The sequence below is a fragment of the Numida meleagris genome, chromosome 9, assembly GCF_002078875.1.
Source record: "Numida meleagris isolate 19003 breed g44 Domestic line chromosome 9, NumMel1.0, whole genome shotgun sequence".
In the NCBI taxonomy this organism is placed as follows: domain Eukaryota; kingdom Metazoa; phylum Chordata; class Aves; order Galliformes; family Numididae; genus Numida; species Numida meleagris.
In genome coordinates this window covers 5147214-5166022 of record NC_034417.1, presented here as the reverse complement: position 1 = coordinate 5166022, position 18809 = coordinate 5147214, and the positions used below count along the sequence as shown (strand labels likewise).

The following is an 18809-nucleotide window of genomic DNA, read 5'->3' as shown; positions in this document are numbered from 1 at the left end:
TTTGCTATTAAGCTGCCTTTTTTTTTTTTTTTTTTTTTTTGTCTGTGATACCTTTTCTCATCTGTTTCTACCCTACAGATATCTTTGATTTTAGTTCTTTTTTGAAAATAATGAAAATTCAAATATTACATAAATTGTAATGCATATATGTTTACACAAAATTACAGGAATTTACATATAATTCTTAGATGGGTAATGCAAACATCTGAAAGATCGTGTTTTAATGAACACTATAAATTCTCAAAATTGTTAATGAAATAAGTTTCATGTACATAATGAATTTTTCACTTTCTCAATCAATACATCAAAAGCAGTATTCCCATGTGGACAGGGCAGCTAGGTGTTTCCTTTATGAAGTTGCTGCAGCTGCAAGTATTGTGCTACAGTTGGTCCAAAAGGGAGTCAGATACAGTTTTTAAATTTAAGTTCCTACCAAACAATCTCCTTTCACCTCCTTTTGGAGATAGTGACTCAGACAGATTTTTTTTTATAAAATCTAACATACCAAAATGGAAGGCAAAAATAAAGTGCATAATATCAGTCCAATAACATACCTCTTTGCTACTCTTCAATTTCTGAAAAAAAGCTTTTCCGTACAAACCAGCCACAGATGCAGAAGTGAGATTTCCCTTCCCATTTAATGCAAACTGTGTATGGTCTCTTATGCCTTCCGAGTACTCACAGTTACTTGTTACTTTAGAACTTTTTGTTTGTTTTAAATTATGACTTGAACTTACATTTATTACTGGAAAAAATGCAGTGTTAAGAGTGAGCTAAAAGGTTCATTAAACATTTTATGGAAGATTTTAGTACCTATGTACTATTTTTATGGTAACAAAGCATAACAGTTAAAGATCACTTTATATTACATCTAGAAATGTCACAAAGTGCTTCAAAATATATCTACTTAAAATATTTGGAGGAATTCTTCCTGACTTGTGAAACTATGCTGTATATTTAGCAGTTAACAGTGCTCTTAAAAATATGAAAGGCAGTGCAAATGAACATGAAACAGCACAGATAACATAATTTCATAGATACTCAAGGACTATACCATTTTAGGAGTCAAACATTCCTCCTTCACAATAAAATAAATTTGCATTTCATAAAATATTCAAACTGCTTTGAATATGTTTATCAAAGGTGATAGAATTTGTGTTCCTAAGAAGGTGAGATCTCCCGTTTTAAAATGTTGGCCAATTCCTTTAAAAGTTTGTGAGTTATAAGTAAGTCCTTTATAAGTTGTTCATTTCCATTTCCATATTAATCTTACGTGATTCAACATTCTGTGATTTAAACTATCAGTTAACTCACTGTTTCTAGTGCCACCTAGCAACAATCTTAAAAGGAATCCTTAGAAGGAATTTTCTTCTGTTCCACAGTCTAATAATTTCACCAAAAAGACAAATGCAGTGATAAAACAGTTGAGTATTTACTAAAACAATTAACTCTTACCTTTTTCTCTTAACTATGGGCTCTTGAGTCCAACAAACCCAAGTCATAGCACTGCAGGAAGAATTTCTTATAAGGAGAGAATCAACTGAGGCTCCAAGGAAATGATTCAGAGAACTTTCTGTTAGTATCTCAACATCCCCACATTCCACTGATTTCCGGTGAGACCTCCTTGGTCACACCAATTTCCATTAATCTACCACAGCAAGAAAATCCAAATCCAAGGACTGTCCTTGACAATATGCAGCAATAGTTCTGCATATGCATTATGAAAGTAAACTCTATTCAGAAGATATCCATTCAGGAAGTGGTGAGTGGAAGTTTCTCTTGTAATTCATTCACAGCTTTCCAAATTGTCAGTCTCACAACTGTTTTAAATGCTGCAACTGTGGCTTCAAAACAGAGGAAGTTCTTCCAAAACTTATGATAAATTGGGTAAAGATGGTAATAATGAACACAAATCCAAACTGAAATACGTTGGTTGTTTTTTTTTTTAATTCAGGTGGATTAATTGCAGAATAAACATGACAAAGTCAGAGTTTTTGTGGACTTGCAAAACTGTAAGCTTCTAAAGTGCATGTAGTTAGTTTTTTTCTCAGGTTTTTGAGTTTGCTTCTAGGTTTATCTCATACAGAACAGGCTTCGTTCTGCAGCCTGTTCTCCTCCCAACCAGCAGAGACTTAGGGGTTACATAAAGGAAGTCAATAAAGATATTTTGCATCATTTAATTATGAGCCCTTTAGCTGCCTAGGTAATGCTGGTGAAGTCTAGAAAAATGTGTCTTGTCTGCCTAAGGCAGCATAAAATGCAAACATGCTTGAGCTCAGAGGGGAAAAAAGACACATGAAAAGACTGGAACAGGGAACTTGCACTTGACAAATGACAAAAGTCTGACAAAATTTACTTACAAAATGTTATAATTTTATCTTCTGAAAAGCTTGACATAATCAGGAAAAGTTTTGCTGTACCTTAAAAGAAAAACAAAACAAAAAACCAAATATTCATTGTCAAAACCTTACAAACTAATCAAGCTCCAGTTACCCCAATCACTGTTGCTCTTTCCACAAGGTGTGTACTGTTGCAAAAGGAGTATATCATTAAGTGTCTCTCTACTTAAAAACAAACAAACAACAACAAAAAAAACCCATACAGTTTTCTATTTCTACAGTTTGCATCTCTGAATTTTCTCTCGCCTTTTTTAATCATGGCAGTGACAAAGAAGACCTGCAGGCCCTTATATCTAGTCATCACTCTCCACACCTTCCCCAACCATTTTAAGATCAGCACGCTGATACATTTGAAAGAATAACTTGTGAAGGCTCTCTCATTTAAGGCCAAGGACTAGCAGTTTGGCAGAAGTACAGAGGCTGATCCTATTTCTACTGCAGGTTACAAGAGTTATGTCCATGAAGAGGAAACTTCTCTCAATATATCTTATCTGTTTTCAGCTTCTTCATCTGTCCAGTTCACTTGGCTGTTCTTTCCAAGCTCCAGAGACAGAAAATTAGGTATCTTATAGCACATACTCAAACAAGTAAGGGGTCTGTTCTTAACAAATAAGAGCTTGTAGCAAGCATGCCCCAGTTAGCAGTATGGTTAGTTTTACAGTCCTCAACTTGTTTTATTTATTTATTTATTTGTTTGTTTGTTAAAATTTTGAGTTTCAACTTAAGAAGAGTAAGATGAAATGTATATACTATACTATGGGTGAGATTAGGAGCATGACTTACTTATCATGAACAAAATACATCATCTGATTTAGAGCTAGGCAACCCCACTGCAGTCAGTCAGGAAATAGCTGGTTACTAACTAGCTAAAAGTATTACAAGTTTCTCTCTCTGCTAATGAGATGGGGAGCACAATGAGACACGTAGACTTAAGTATTGTTCACTCAAAATCTCTATTCTCTAGTACTACATCAGGCTATTACTATTAATGTAGTAGCCTGTATTAATGCATCGTACACAAAATTCCATCTCCTAGTATCCTAGGGAGGGCTGCCCTGTTTTCTATAGCACCAAACTAGGGGTGTTAAGTTCAAAAACTTCCGTTATCTTGACACATCATCAGCAAGGCTCCCTAACATCCTCTAATAGTGCTGCAGAAAAGATAGCTTACGATGTTTGTAAAGACCACAGCAGTTTTGCTAATAGAATATCTCCTAGAATGGTAGAATCATATTTCAGGAATATCAAGTCATCATCCTTTTCCCTAATGAGCCTTAGGCTTTCTCTAACAATTTGGAATTAATATCATAAACTACCTTCTAAACAGTGATTTGCTTAAATCCAAGAACCCTGCAGAAATCTCTATTTTCCTTACAATATGACAGAAGAAGTACTTGGTTTGAGTACAAAAAATAAAAATAAAAAATAAAATGCCTGACTTTGCAGTGTTTGTTTCGGAAAAAAAAATCATGATGAAGCATCAATGTCTTTAAAGCCATTTAAAATTTCACGTCAACATTATGCGTGTGGTTTGTCACAGCAAACAGGACACAGCACAAATAATTCAACTCCCATTAAGTAAAAATTATCCTAGATTAAAATGAACTTATTTCTGATCAAGCTGGAACTATTCACAGTATATGCAGGGATGTAGGAAAATAAAAAATCCAGGTTGTGGTTTAGCTAGTAAAAATATTATTTCTAAGGATTGAGAAAAATAGTGAGAGAAGCAGAAGGTCTTCAATTTCTGCAGTTGATACCAAAACAAACTTATAAAAGTATCAGGACAAACACTGCTTGCTTAACATGCACAAATAAAGTGAAGTCTGGTCATGAATAAGTCAACAAACTGTGACTGCAGTCTATGAGAAACTAAGTACACTGGCATGCTCTCTGATGTGAGGAGACTGTACACAACCAAGACTTATGTTTCTTATGCTTTCCACTGATTCCGTAGGCGCTTTAGCATTAGAAAACAATATTTTTAAAGCAAATGATTTCCCACTATTTGTTCAGGTGTCTCTCAGAGCTCTTCCTATGGATAAAATCTGAAAAACAAATACTCAATACCTGACAAAAACAAAAATGCAAGATGCATCTCGAAGTCTGAAATATATCTCAAACAATTTTTCAGACATTTTTCTTCCCATTGCCTGCATATGCAGAGTTCGTAAAACAACTAAACAATGATTTATGCATGTAACTTCCTTGCTAGTAATTGTTATGCCAAGGAGAAGGTATTTAGTGATTTCAGATAGCCATACAATAACATATGGATTTATTTATTGCATGAACCAATCAATCAGCATGAAGCATAGTCAGTGAATGGTGAAAACAGAAAGTATGATGTTCCTTTTCCCTTTATTTCTAAAGGGAATATCTAAGCTCTTACTGTTGTCACTGAGAATTGGGTCTCTGCTTTAAAATGTAGAACAAAATAATGTGGGATGACCTAGAAACTGTACAGTTTCTGTGGTTACAGAAGTAAAGCCATGCGGCAAGAACATGAGGCAACAGAACAAAATTACTGTTATAAATGCAAGTTGGCTTATGTATACATCTTGAGAATCACAGTGAATTCAAGAAATGTCAACACATTGATTCTGAAAATCAAATGCAGAAAAAAGAAATCTGCAGCACTATCTTATTGCTCAAAAGCTGTTCTTAATCCACAGGAACTACGGTGAATTTGTAAAGATTGAATAGCACATCAATATTCCCAGCACCAGCTCAATAACTTCACAACTCACTTATTGTCTTATTTATGAATATTGCAGCTCAGGCTTGCTCAAGTTCCACAAGGACTCCGTGGCAGTCTTTAGGGTGAAGAAAAATCACAGGTTTACCATGTGCACCTATTTTTGGCTCTTCACTCAATATTCGAATCTTTTTTTTCTTCAGTTCTGCCATTGCTGCTTTTATGTCATCAACCTTATAAAAGAAAAATACAGTTTACCGAAGTTTACCAGAAAATATCCCCAGACTATGACCTGTTCCTTTTTCTTTTTTTAATCAAACTTAATTATAATAATAGCATTTAGCATTAAATTTCAAAAGTACAATTTCCTGCAGTACAATGTAATTAACAAAAACCTGTCTAAACTATATAACCTGATCTTAAGTTTGATGTCATGTCATCAAATTGTTTGAATGTTCCCAAACCTTAAATGCATCCATCCTTCAAAATAATAAAATTAGCACTCAGTTTAGCAAAGTCAATAGTCAATAATCTATAAAGATCTAGAATTAAAATAATAGCATCTTTTTTTCCCAATTGAGGTGGCTGGACATAAATCCATGAATAAACATTCATAACACCACTGTATGAAAGATGCCTAGCCTTGACTCAGAGTAACAGACATCTGTTAATTCCTACTCATTTGCTGCAGTTTTGTTCATCAGAATTCAGAACTCCCTACAACTCTTCCTACACAACTACCAGTCAGCTAGAAGAAAAAAAAAATGACTCAAGTGTTATATAAAGAAAGACAGCATAAGTGTCAGAAGTAGCCCATAGCCCCCTTCAGGTTGCTTCCCCAAGCGGAAAAGCTTCTGCAGCTCCTGCAGAGATGGCCAGAAGAGGAACTGTGTCTGGGCTCAGCTGGCATGAATTTCTGTATCCCAAAGGAAGCAGCAAGAGCAAACAGTGGAAAGTCCGTGGTTGCAATCATGTTAAGAGTTTAAGGACTGGACATCCTACCAAATGTTCAGCATTCTTTTCATTGCAATTACTAATTTCAATTACAGATCATCTGGTATTACTTAATTTCTTCTAAAAAAGCTTGTCCCTGCCAACACATTTGTATAAAATTTTCCTTTGAATAATAAGACAGAAAGAAGAAACCAAAAGCAATTTGATAAACTCATCAGACTTCCAGCCTAGTACTGAAAGATATTTTTAAAACTCAGCTGTTTGCAATACATGGAAAGGTATTTCTACAAAATATTTTCAAATTTCAAATGAATAATCAATGTTATCTTATGATATAATATATTATGCTAAATACCTCAATGCAGATATGATGCATTCCTCCAGTCTTATTCTTTTGCAGAAAGCTTGCAATGGGACTTTTCTCTCCCAAGGGGTGTAGAAGTTCCAGCTTTGTATTTCCCAGCTCCACAAAAACAGTGTAGACACCGTGTTCAGGAAGAGCAACAGTCTTGCTCACCTGTGCTCCTAGCACATCTTTATACAAGGACTGAGCTTTCTCCAGATCGGGTACTGCAATTGCTACATGATTAAGTCGGCCCAATTTCCACAAAGAGCTTGGAATGTTTTGAGAAAAAGAATTCGATGATAATAAAGTTGGTACTGTGGGAGCTGAAGTCTGCAATCTGGTAAGAAGCCCTGAAAAAAAGTGAATAGCATTGATATAATGCTTTTGAGAAAGTATCAGTATTGCTCTTCGCCCTTTTAATGAGACCTGTGTAATTCCTATGTTGTAAGCAAATTACTGTGGAAAGCAGAATGTAGATAGAGACCAAGGAAAGAATTATTCCATAGAACTCTCAGCTCAAGGGAAATTCATTTTCAGAGACTATGTAATTATTCAGAAGTGTTCTAAATGCTTATATGCTTGTTAAAAATAGGAATACATGGCCAAATACAGAAGTCAACTGTATAATGTACTTAAAAGTTGCTTCTGAATTTTTCAGAGCTTTTTATAAAATACAGAAAGAATTGAGGACATATCTATACGTGCAGAAATTAAAACAAGCAAACAAGAACAACAAGACACAGCACAGAACTAACTGATAGTGCAAGACCCAAAAGAAAGACAAAAGTCTTGAGCTTTTATCTGTTAGAACTAACTGAAGCAAGGAAAGAAATGTCATGTTGTGTTTGAAGCTTGAGGAACGCTATCATCTCCTGTGTTTCATTTCCTGTTTTCTCTTTCTCCGATGATTATGTCTTCAACTGCTCTTATTTTTCTCATGTGCCATACAGGTCTTATACTTAGTTTCTCTGGCCTGTTTCAAGATGCTTAGAAATACTTCCATTCTAAGTACAATGAATAATACCATGCCCTACTGAACAATAATGATTCAGAAGATTAAAATGATAATTTACTTTTTTAATGCAACTAGTGCCACCGACTTCAGCATGACTTAGAGAAAAACTAGTACTTGTCTCATCATAAATGAAAAGGTAATGAAAAACAAAACATACTGGATGACAACATGACACAAAAGCGAGGGCTAACATCTAGATGTAGATAAAAGATGGAGAAATCCAGGAGGAATGCGGTGCCAAGAACAACTGCTTAGATGTCTATAGAACTCTTCAGACTGCTCTGACAAGACAGTACTGAACTTTGTGCTATGTCTTATTTCTGTTCTGCTCAAATATTTCTAAAGTTTTTTTTAATCTGAAAAAAAGTAGAATTAGAACAGTTGCAGATAATTATCAATCTGTCGAATTTGGAGAGATGGGAGGGAAACATTGCTCCTATTGGTTGTGTCTAGCACCCGAATTAGAATTAAATGAAAGGATATATTCAGAAAGGCAGCCTTTGAATTTCATGCCAGTTTGCTTTAGGCCATGTCAGAGTTCCCACTGCCTCAAGGCCAAGCTAGAGGCATCTCAGCATTTGTCTTTCATGCATTCTTAGCTGCAAATTCACAAATGTGCCATTTTGCTAAGAGATTGTGCCAAGGAAGCACTGAGATTCTGAATGCTTTCCAATACACTTAGGATAGACTGGCTTACATTTTTCAGGCTCTTTGTACTCTGGAAAGTTACTAGGCCCTGTAAGGTACAGCAGTAGCTGTAATTAATCAGCTCGTTTCACAGCAGGAAACAGAAGTACCATTTCACTGGAAGACTACAGCTATCAATTCATTTTACTTCACAAACAAGAATGATGCAGTACGGAGACATGTATGTGTGTGCACGTGCTTATGTATAAGCTTTAAAATTACAATATGCAGTTTACATATTTTGAAATACTTACTACTATATTCAGAATATTTTGATAGTAAATCAGCATCCTACACTAAGTGCTTCCATAAGCTTGCTCAGCTCTCCAATTAACTGCTCTGGTGTAATTCTTGCCAGCCTTTCACACAGTACATCCTGTCATCACTTTCATCACAGCCAGAAGTTCTGGAAAATTCTTTTTTGCATTTGTTACCTTTAGGCTATAATAGCGATAGTATAGTAACTCAATATTTCAAAGTACTTTTCAGCTTTTTACATAGTAAAACAAATTCTACCAGCAACTTCTATGCAGAAGAAATTTTTTTTGTTTCTCAAATGTTTCTCATATGCAGAAACTATTTTGTAGATACAGTTGTTATCTAAATGGAACTGTATCTGGAGTGAACAAAGCAATTACCTGAGGAAGACGTAGTATGCAATGCTCTATAACATACAAAACAAAACATGCACTTTCTAGTTAGTATAATTAGAGGCGTCGATAATTAACTAGACTCGAGTTTGACCAGGTTACCAGAGTAAATAATGCATTAAAAAAAAAAAAAAGTCAAATACTCTTTTCCATCTACCTAAGATTAAGGCTGTTTCCTGTCATCACTTTCTACAGTCTGATTCAATTCTTGGTGAAGCAAGAGAAACTTTCACTTACAGAAAGTCAGTATTTTCCAAAAGAGAAAAATGTGAAACGACGACTTGCTATACTACTTCTGATGCTTTCTAAGCACTTTTGTTATTTCATTCCTGTTTCCATGTATTAATATGCTATGATTGAGTGGAAATACTACTAAAGTAGATTTTCAAGCAGTCTTGACCAGTAGGAAAACCTGCAATTTTTCCCAATCATCTTGATATCTCCCATCTGTAATTCTTGCTGTACTTCACACAGGGCATAAGATTACATGGCTATTTTGATTTGTGTTTTGTCTACTTTCAAGTAAATTGACAGAAATTAGAGAGACAGACTGTTACTTGGCTATTACTGAAGCAATAGTAAAGGAAATAGAAAGTGTTATTTCTGTTGGGTTCTGCTCAAGAAACATTTGATTTTTGCAGTATTTCCTGTAAAGACAATAGAGTGAAAAAGTTAAGAATAATCCTAAGATTCTTGTAAAGTCAAAATACTCACATATTAGCATTAGTTATCTGTCAACCCACTTCCTCCTCCTAAGAACTCTATTTTTCAGTGAGTATGTATGGACAGAGGACTTTTTTAGAGTGTTGAAGATGTGTGAATTTATCCTAGCTCTATTCATAAGCATGTTTTAATTCCATAATGATCGGTGTGAATTGGCTGAGAATAAACAAAAAGCATTTGTATTTTTCTGGCATTATATAGATTAGTAACTGTATAGTTACTGGTTACTTGAAATTCTACTCTTTATTTAGCTTCATGTTTTTGGCCTCATTTTCACACTAAGAAGTAGCATACCCAATAATCAAAGGATGACCCTGCAGTAAAAAAGAAAACTCCATCACTTTCATGTTTCAGTGAGTTATGCAGATATCACAAAGGTAGTCCTTTGTTCAGATAGATGTGGTTACATTCTTCAATCACAAAAGCATTCATCCAATAACTTACAGAATTAATCAAATAATTCTGAACCTTATTCAATGTTAAAAAGTTAGACTTTGTTTCTTTTGAAACCAGTGGACACTGTGACTGAAGTATCTATCCAAGTATCTGTCCCAGTTTGACAAACTTGCAAGTGCCAACCAAATTCACACATGCAATTTCTTCTCCTACTATATACATCATTTGCCCTACTGTTCTTTTTAAATATATAATTTTTCAGACACTGATAACCCTGAATTTTTTTTAGGCATTTTATCCTTTAGAGAAGATTCAGCAGACCCTGCCCTCATATATGATTACTGTCTTTAGCTTTGGCATTACTGTAGAATTTATGTTACCATCTTGAGCTTCATTTGAAGAATATTTTTTAATTATCTATTTGGGTTTTATTTTGTTAATTGTTAAATGCCTGAGTGCTAGTATTATGTGCATCAAGAGTTTAAACACGTACAGTTGTCTTGATAGAGGCATAAAATGGCATCCTGCAAATGTCTTTCATAGGCTTGTTGCCCCTGATGGGGGGCAGTGTTCATTGACTTCCATGGTGAGGTAAATAAATACCAGCAAAATCCTACTGAATGCAGCAGCGCTCTCTGGAGGGGTTACAGAGCTGTGGGTCACAGTGAGAAGAGCCTTGCCACCGGGCACTGCTCTGTTGCTTGGTTTGATGTTGAGAAAAACTCCCAAACACAGAGACAGCATTCTCACCACATAGAGCTGGGTATAACAGGACTGTGTAAAAAGTCCCTGGAGCAAATGGAAAAAGGGCATAGTGCGTCTGTTTTAAATCCAAGGAGTTTCGAGGTGCTGTTATTATCTTGGATAATAAAAATTGCTGGCCAGCCAGCAAGGCCTGGGCCATCCTTAGCGCCGCTCTGTTTGTGCCAGAGGTGCTTTCGGGATCAGAAGAGCTCCATAGTTCTGAACGAGCACCAGACTGCACCGAGTCTCATTCACTTTTCTCCTGAAGTCAGTGGCAGTAGAACAGTGTGGAGAGGGTACAGTGAGGGTAATCTGCCATTACTGTTAGAAGAGGTAACAGTTCAGGTAATTACTATAGTGAAGGGGAAAAAAATTTGCATTTGACCTCTAAGTTACATTTTAAAGGCAAGCTCCTCCTTACTTCTCTATCCTGGTGCCCTACGTATTCAGTTGGCGGTTTGCTGTGCAAGTTTATTTTAAGACAGATAATGACATCCAGATCGGACTTTTTCAAAACCAATCCCGTTCGGTCGCGCAGCAAGCAGCAGGCCCGTGAAGCTACCAAGGAGGCTGCGGGCCGGCTCTGCGCCCAGAACAGGCGGAGGTGACGTTACCCCGCGCAGCCCCGCTCCCGCTCCCGGCCCCGCTCCCGCCGTGCGCCGACGCCTGACGCCGCACCCGCCCTCCGCAGCCCCGCCGCCCGCCCCGCCGCGCCCAGCCCCCCATTACCGGCCGCTGCGCGCCCCAGGGAGGCCGCCATGTCGCCGCCCCACCGCTCGCAGCCCTCCCAGCCGCAGGCAGGCGGAGCCTGGCCGCCCTCCGCCGTCACCGCCGCCGCCCCCTGCCCGGCGGGGCCGAGCGGAGCCCTCGGGCGCCGTGATGGCCCGGAGCTGCGCGCCCATTCGGGCGTCAGGGTGCGAGCCTGGCACAGCGGCGTGGTGTCGCGGCCCCAGGGGCTGCCCGGGCGCCTTTCCCCGAGGCGTGAGCGGCTCTGCCCGGCGGGGAGAGAGGCGTTATGCAGTGAAATACTGGTGCGAAGGAGCCTCGGGATGACGAGCAGGCCGGGCTCGGTGCTTGAGGCACAGGGCTTCGCTAGGGGCTGTGACATCCTAGGCACGTGAACGTGCTGTGCCGTACCAGTAATAAATATCTCTGTTATTAACAGTGATAACAATTAACAGTGCAGATCAGCGGCGCTCCGACAGCGCCCGGCTCCGCATGGGGACTTCTGTGAGCGCGGCGCCAGCGGGAGGACGCGGGCAGCAGCGCTGAGGGGCGGTGCCGGGTCTGTGTGGGGCTCCACGCGCCCCCGCCTCCCGCCGGGGCGGCTGATGAGACCGTACGCGCGGAACGTACGTGTGCGGAACGCTCGTGCTGGCTGCTGGAGCTGCCCGGAGCGCTCGCTGAATTCTCGGGGGCGGTGCCGGGTAGCAGCACGTGAGGGCGATGGCGGCCGTGGCGGGGCTGGAGAAGTGCCTCCGCGTGGCGGGCGCTGCTGCGGCGCGGCCCGAGCGTTTCCTCAGGTACCGCGCGCTGCGTGGGCGCGGGACCCAGTGCTCGCTGCGGGGCCTCGTGGAGCCCCGCCGGGCCCTGCCGATGCCGGTGCGGCGTCCCGGGCCTTTCCTCAGCCGTCGGGATGTCCGTTTCTTCCTTCTGTGTTTTGGTGCTGTAAGGAACTTGAAAGGCTGGCAGAGGATAAATGCTGAGCGATGAGGCAGCAGAGAGAGAGATGGTTATTGTTTTGAGGCTGGGTATCTTGGGTACTTGGTGCTGTACTTCCCCAAAACTTCTGGATTGCTTACATGTGATCAAAATATAATAGGATGCAGGTACAGAAGGGCGAACGTTGTATTTGACTGGACGCTGTAGAGAAAAGACTTAACGTTCTTATTGCTGGGAATGCTTGATAGCTGTACTCTGATATGTAGAATGTTATGCGAAAGCAGTAATTGTTGAAGGGTGCTGGTCTGTAGCACCAAAAGGCCTCAGCAGAAGCATGGCCGCGTGGTTAACTCAGTAGAAGCTGTGGATGAATGAAAGTGTGTGAGCTCTGCAAAGTAGAAGTGGGGGGGAGGGAAGGGGGATGACAACGACAAGAAAACAACACCTGCTGCGCTTCTTAAAACTTTTTATATTTTCCCTTCTCCCAGTGTACAGGATGAGCTGGCTGCTGACTTCAGAACATTAACAAAGACTCTCTATGATTTAAACAAAGCTCTGGGTAGCAGTGTAGTTCGTGGAAGTCCTCTCAAAGAGCTGGTGATAGAGAACTTTGATGAAGAACAGATCTGGCAACAACTAGAGCTCCAGAATAATGTGGTTCTTGATGTCTTTAAGAAATCTGTTGCACAGTGTACCAGTGATAAAGACCTTTGGCTGGTCTCTGGCCAGGAAGATGATGGCTCTGATGCAGAAGCCACCAGTGATAGTGAAGTGGAAGATGTGATGGAATCAGAAGCTGAACAGGAGAATGTGTATACAAAACACAAAACTGAAGCTAAAGAAAAGAAGGGTAAACCCAGAGAAAGTGTAATAGAGAAATACAGTGATGAAGATTCTGATGTTGACTTTGATATTGAAGCACTAGAGCAAGAAACTAAAACAGCCAAGAAAGCAACAGTGAAAAAAACTGGAAGAAAGTCTATAGTGGATGACAAATTTTTCAAGCTAGCTGAGATGGAAGCTTTTCTAGAACATGTGGAGAAGGAAAATGGGGAGAGGGAGGAGGAGGAAGAAGATGATATCGACTATTTTGAAGACATTATCTCAGATGATGAGGAAGAAGAATTTGAAAAAGCTAAAGTCAAAGTAAGAATATCGGTAACATAATTCTCTGAATTCTTTTTCTTTAAATCAGAATCTGTTATGTGGTAGGGTGACTATAAATTGTTGAGCTCAGAGTAGAAGCTACCAAGTTAAATTTGATTAAATGACTAACGATTAACTGAGGCTTTACATTAACAATATTTTTGACATAAATCTCTGGTAACAAAATATGCTAATGTAGAAAAACATACTGTCTTCCTATTCCAGTTCCTCTTTAGATGGATCTTGTGTTCCTGCACAAATTAAGGGCTAGATAGTCACATGGTAAGAAATTTGTTGCCTTGCTGAACTGCAGAATACCTGACCCAGCAAACAAGGATGTGTTGCTCATACCGATCGCTGGTGATGAGGCCTCTCTAGGGTAACTGGTGCAGAGCCAGAGTAAAGGAGGTTGGCGACTTCTTTTTTCAGGGACACGGCTTTGTAACTCACATTTCACTGAGTTGCTGTGTACTTGTTTTGAAAGTAAGTCTTTTCTTATTAACGTTGCCTGAGATTCTTGCTACAAAGAATGCCTGGCATATAACGGAATGTGTACAAATACCAGTGAATAATCAGCAAAGTCTATTGCTTTCTGACTTTTGTATATGTTGAAGTAAGAAATTGTCAGAATGTCTTGCTTATTTCTATAACAGGTTATACTGAGATTCTCTAAGTTACTGTGTCAGTAAACTGCATTAGTTACGTAAGTAGTGCTGTTCCCCAGGTGTTAGCCTTTCAGAGGCAGGATACCCTTAGTCTTCTGTCATCCTAACAGGCTTTTTTTTTAATCTCATGTTTTTAGCCGGTTAAAAGCTCTAGAGATCTAACGTACAAAGATTTCTTTGATCCTGTTGATGACAATGATGACTTAGTAGCTGATGATGCTGAAGATTATGAGGATGAGAAAGCAGATAGTGCTGTTGAAGAGGAGAATGAAGAAAGCATGTCTGAGTAAGTATATGCATTATTTGCAGTTAAAATCTTCTTGCTGTTTTACACTAAATGTGCCACTCTGTTGAAGTAGAAAATGGAGCCTGAATTTGAGGTCGTCTTTACTCACCATTTGTCATTTTGTTATCTGTTGTATCATTGTGGATTGTATTGTCATCATAGTCAAAAAGTATTTTACTTCTCTCCTGGGTGTTTCTTGGGATTTATTTCACAAAAATGATTTAATTGCTGTAATTTCAGTTATTGGAAGTTGGTTTTAATGTATAGAAGTTTCCCTAGTGTCTCTGCCTTCATTGAAAGTCTGTTGTAGTTCTTAACTGTGAGTTAGTTATGACAGGTAAACATGCAGTGAATGAAATATGTTTATGTAAAAATGGTGGCTTTTAAACTTTTTAACTTCTACTTTATTGTATGTTGTATTTTAATTTTACAGGGCTGAGGATGTTAGTGACATGATCATGGAAAATATGAGAAATAAAAAAGTTTCTTTTAGTCTGCCAGATGACAGTGAAAACGAAGATGGTACTGATATGCAATTAGAGAGGGGTATTGATCTCAGTGAGATTAAGTCATCTTTTGAGAAGAGACAGGAAAAGGTAATTATTTTATTTCTTCTAGTACTTTGAAACAATGGCCTTTTTTTTTTTTAATGATTGCTAGACTCTGAAGAAGTTAGAGAAACATGAAGAGGCTGTTTGCAACTTAAGAAAAATAAAAGTGGTTTATGTATATCTGATGTATGTATGGAATTTTATGTTCTTGCATTTTTATGTGAGTAGGAATTGGAAGTACCTGAAATCACCATTTCTTTCTTTACTTGTGAACTGTTTTAAGCTTTGTAGGAAATTTGTTTTTCAGATGAGCGAAAAAATAAAAAGTTTAGAAGAAGAGTTGTTAGAGGAGAAACCTTGGCAGCTTAAAGGAGAAGTGACTGGACATAAGAGACCTGAAAACAGCCTTTTGGAGGAAACAGTACTCTTTGATCATGCAGTGCGAATGGGTAAGTACTGAAGGGTGGCTTTCTTGAAAGCATATCGCTGCATATCTTGATTATCTATATCGCTGCTTTTCTTGAAAGCATATAGTTGCCATATCGTGTTGCATTGTCTTCTCTCTAAGCACGTTGACAACACCCTTGACTCAAGAAAGGGTAACAAAAATGCTAGTTAAACATCTCAGCACATTTCTGAGCCTGTGCATTTTCATTCTGGAAAATATGGGAAACTACAGTCTTCCTGGTTCCATTTTAACTTGCCCAAATGTTCATTAATACAGTGGCAGACTTCATCACTTACAAGTCCCACATAATACGATTCTCCTTCTCATTTATATCTCTCTGCAGTAGAAGAGAACAGTATTATTTACTTAACTTCACCTATCAACAAAAATCTTACACTTCTACATTTTTATTGAGGACTTACTTTTTTTATTCCTCAGAACAAGAAGTGTGTCTTGCTGGAAAAACATTAATCTAATCTTCTTTTTCTCAGCTCCTGTGATCACAGAAGAAACTACTTTTCAACTTGAAGATATCATTAAGCAGAGAATATTGGATGAGGTTAATATCTTGCTTGCTCCTCTCTCTGTTTTATTTGTAAACTGGGTTCACAAGAATGTTTAAGCTCATGAAATGTTAGATATGGAGTTTTCTTGATTGATTTCTGCAACTGGCTGTTCTCATTTTTCCTGAACTTTCTTTAAACTATATAAGGAGTTAATCTGGAATATAATGCCAGTCTCAAAACTTATGTCTGTGACCCTAATTGTGTAGTTCCTTGTGCATTCTGAATACTAACTAAAGCTCAGTTGTGTACTTTATTTTACTTAAAAGCCACTGATAGAGGATTTGTATCCCCCAAGTACATATTGGAATAATATTTAAGTATTTAAGGAAATTACACATTTGTTATTGGTTATACTATTTTTTGCCCCGATCCACTGAAAATAAGCACACAAACTTGAGCTATATGTCTTCTATTACATTTACAAAGGAGAGTGTGAACTCTGAGAGGTTTTGGGGAGCGATGTGCATGAATTGGCTAACATGCCAGATACACTAGAGTTCTAAATAAGCTGTTGCACTTCTTGGTCTGTACTTGCCTTTGATCATTAATTTATCGCTTTCTCAGGCATGGGATGATGTAGTACCAAAAGAAAAACCAAAAGAGGATGCCTTTGAGTACAAGAAACGTATCACTTTGGATCATGAAAAGAGTAAATTGAGTCTTGCTGAGATCTATGAGCAAGAATACTTGAAACTTCACCAGGTAACATAAACAATGCTTTTCCTTTTGGTTTGAAGTTTTCATCACGTAAGCGTGTATGTTTGCTTGTATGCTGCTAAATGTTTTCACTTTTGTGGAAAAATACCTCAGTATTTCTGAGCGTTCATATGTGGAATAGCTGTGAATTGCATACTGTGTTATCAATTAAGTAAAATTGTTTTATGAATGATGTTGCAGTAACTTTACATTCTTAATGCAGCAAAAAACAGAAGAAGAAGAAAATCCTGAGCACAAAGAAATTCAGGGAATGATGGATTCGCTCTTCCTAAAACTGGATGCACTTTGTAATTTCCACTTCACGCCCAAACCAGTATGTACTTCTGTTTCAGAGTTACTCTTTTTCTTCCTTTTTTTTTCCCCCCAAACTGGGGACTTTCCATTTTCCAAGTATATTTTTAAGTGAACACAGAATTTGTTCTGTTTTCATGTTAGATACGCTATAATTGCCTGTAAACAAAACCAAGTACCCAGTATGTCCATAAGCTCCTGTGAGAAGGTGTACTCAGTCTTGAATGTTTCCTTATTTCTAGCCTGTGCCAGAAGTTAAAATAGTGTCAAACCTGCCAGCTATAAGTATGGAAGAAGTAGCACCTGTTGCTGTTAGTGATGCTGCTCTCTTAGCACCAGAGGAGATCAAGGTAAAAAAGAAAAATGCTCACTTTTTTCTTTCTTTTTTTTTTTAATACATAAAACTATACCAATTGCCACATCAGTGAGAGAATTCTGCCTCACACCTTCCACTCAGGTATACTAGGTTGTAATAGTATGGTTGGGTTTTGTTCTTTACTTCTGATGTGATTATTTTTTCCCAACATATAGCTGGATGGAAGGGGAAGTTGAATGGCAGTAGGATCTATAAGTTGTACAAATACCAGCTTCTTGTGGTTTTTAGTCTGGGTCTTAATGTGGTATTGCCCTAACCTGGGTAATCATCTGAAATAATTGAAATGCTAAGACAGACTTGAATACTCTAAGGTGAGCTTTCTTTTATGTGCTTATGGATCTAGAGATCTCTTTCTCTTTAGGAAAAGAACAAAGCTGGTGATGTAAAAACAGATGCGGAAAAGACTCCCACAGACAAAAAACGGGAGCGGAGAAAGAAAAAGCTCCGTAAACGTATAAAGCTAAAGGAAAAGGAGAAACGTCAAAAACTTCTTGAAAAGATGAAACCAGAACAAGGCACAAAACTCAGCAAAAAAGCTGCTGCAGCAAAATTAAAAAAGCTTACAAAAGAAGGCAAAGCATCGCTACTCAAGGTATGGTGCTCGCAAATATCCCTGCATAGTTTTATTTTCAGTAGCTGAGGAGCTCTAAAATCCCCGGGGTAATGTATAGCGTGCTTACAGGGAATGGTTTGTTTCTCTCCTATTCCTCTTGGTTTAATTGCACCTATGATCCATTCAGATATCTTGGACCCAAGTAGTGTATGTGCTTGCCTGCCTAAACCTTGTTACCTTGTTTATATTGAGCAAATACAGAAGGTAAACATGACCCTCTGAAAATCAATTATTAATTGTGGATGATGTGTGACTTCTTTTAAAGACCCAATAGATATAATGGCTGATAATGTATTTCTTGGCTATAACTATTTGTCTGTTGACAGGATGAAGGAAAAGACAAGGCCGTGAAATCATCCCAAGCCTTCTTCTCCCAGTTACAAGATCAAGTGAGAATGCAAATCAAAGATGCAAACAAATTAAAGAAGAAACAAAAAAAGCAGAAAGATGTCTCTGTCCATAAACTTAAATTATAATTGACTTTTTAATACGTACTAGATCTGTATATACAGAAACCAAGTTTCTGTTTTAATGCTGAGTTGGAATGGTTGTTAGTCTTTGTACATCATTAAAATGTTCTGGGAAGGTCTAAACGGTGGTAAAGATGTGTTCCGCTATCTTTCTTTGTCTCGTTCCAAAAGGAACTTTGTGACATCAGCCAGATCTGTAACAATGTTTCTGATGTGACTTACAGGTGCTAGAGCTGTAGGCTATTGTTCTTATATGTACTGTTTTTCATATGGTAGAAGTGTAACAGTATTTATTGTAGCTTAAATTTTCAACTTGTACTCTAGGGACGCGACTCTGTAGTTGAATATGTGCCTGTTCTGGGATTAAAACCTTAAGGCCACTTCAGGATGCAAGTTTCCTTGAAGT

At 38.3% G+C, this 18809-nt stretch overlaps 3 protein-coding genes across 5 annotated transcripts in view; 2 read left to right on the top strand and 1 right to left on the bottom strand.

Annotated features, from left to right (window-relative positions):
- FAM189A1 (family with sequence similarity 189 member A1) overlaps window positions 1-12894 on the top strand; it is a 216849-nt gene extending 203955 nt beyond the window's left edge. Inside the window, exon 21 of the transcript XR_002441859.1 lies at window positions 12763-12894. The gene's annotated coding sequence lies outside the window, so the exon portion shown is untranslated. The remainder of the gene's footprint in view (window positions 1-12762) is intronic.
- Window positions 1926-11490, bottom strand: MCEE (methylmalonyl-CoA epimerase). 2 transcript variants are annotated; one of them, XM_021407597.1, is made up of 3 exons: window positions 11342-11490; window positions 6407-6747; window positions 1926-5330 (listed from the first exon to the last, which is right to left on the bottom strand). In XM_021407597.1, the coding sequence occupies exons 1-3, from the start codon at window positions 11370-11372 to the stop codon at window positions 5178-5180; spliced, it is 525 nt and encodes a 174-aa protein (XP_021263272.1). In that variant the 5' UTR covers window positions 11373-11490; the 3' UTR covers window positions 1926-5177. The 2 variants fall into 2 exon arrangements, with proteins under 2 accessions (XP_021263272.1, XP_021263273.1); XM_021407598.1 differs by lacking the exon at window positions 11342-11490 and adding an exon at window positions 10362-11216.
- On the top strand, window positions 11810-18536 carry MPHOSPH10 (M-phase phosphoprotein 10). Of its 2 annotated transcripts, none has more exons than XM_021407594.1 (11): window positions 11810-12135; window positions 12763-13432; window positions 14223-14371; window positions 14805-14967; window positions 15230-15371; window positions 15862-15929; window positions 16501-16638; window positions 16856-16966; window positions 17187-17294; window positions 17682-17912; window positions 18260-18536. In XM_021407594.1, exons 1-11 carry the CDS (start codon window positions 12059-12061, stop codon window positions 18407-18409), a joined length of 2007 nt encoding a protein of 668 aa, XP_021263269.1. In that variant the 5' UTR covers window positions 11810-12058; the 3' UTR covers window positions 18410-18536. The 2 variants fall into 2 exon arrangements, with proteins under 2 accessions (XP_021263269.1, XP_021263270.1); XM_021407595.1 differs by having other exon boundaries at window positions 11822-12135; window positions 12763-13420.

Coding starts and splice junctions, on each gene's coding strand:
- MCEE (XM_021407598.1), bottom strand. CDS start 10,443: ATGAACACTGCCCCCCATCAGGGGCAACAAGCCTATGAAAGACATTTG. Junction 6,748..10,361: donor ATGCCTCTATCAAGACAACT/GTACGTGTTTAA, acceptor ACTTTTTTTCAG/GGCTTCTTACCAGATTGCAG. Junction 5,331..6,406: donor TGCATCATATCTGCATTGAG/GTATTTAGCATA, acceptor TTCTTTTATAAG/GTTGATGACATAAAAGCAGC.
- MPHOSPH10 (XM_021407594.1), top strand. CDS start 12,059: ATGGCGGCCGTGGCGGGGCTGGAGAAGTGCCTCCGCGTGGCGGGCGCT. Junction 12,136..12,762: donor CGGCCCGAGCGTTTCCTCAG/GTACCGCGCGCT, acceptor CCCTTCTCCCAG/TGTACAGGATGAGCTGGCTG. Junction 17,913..18,259: donor GCAAAGCATCGCTACTCAAG/GTATGGTGCTCG, acceptor GTCTGTTGACAG/GATGAAGGAAAAGACAAGGC.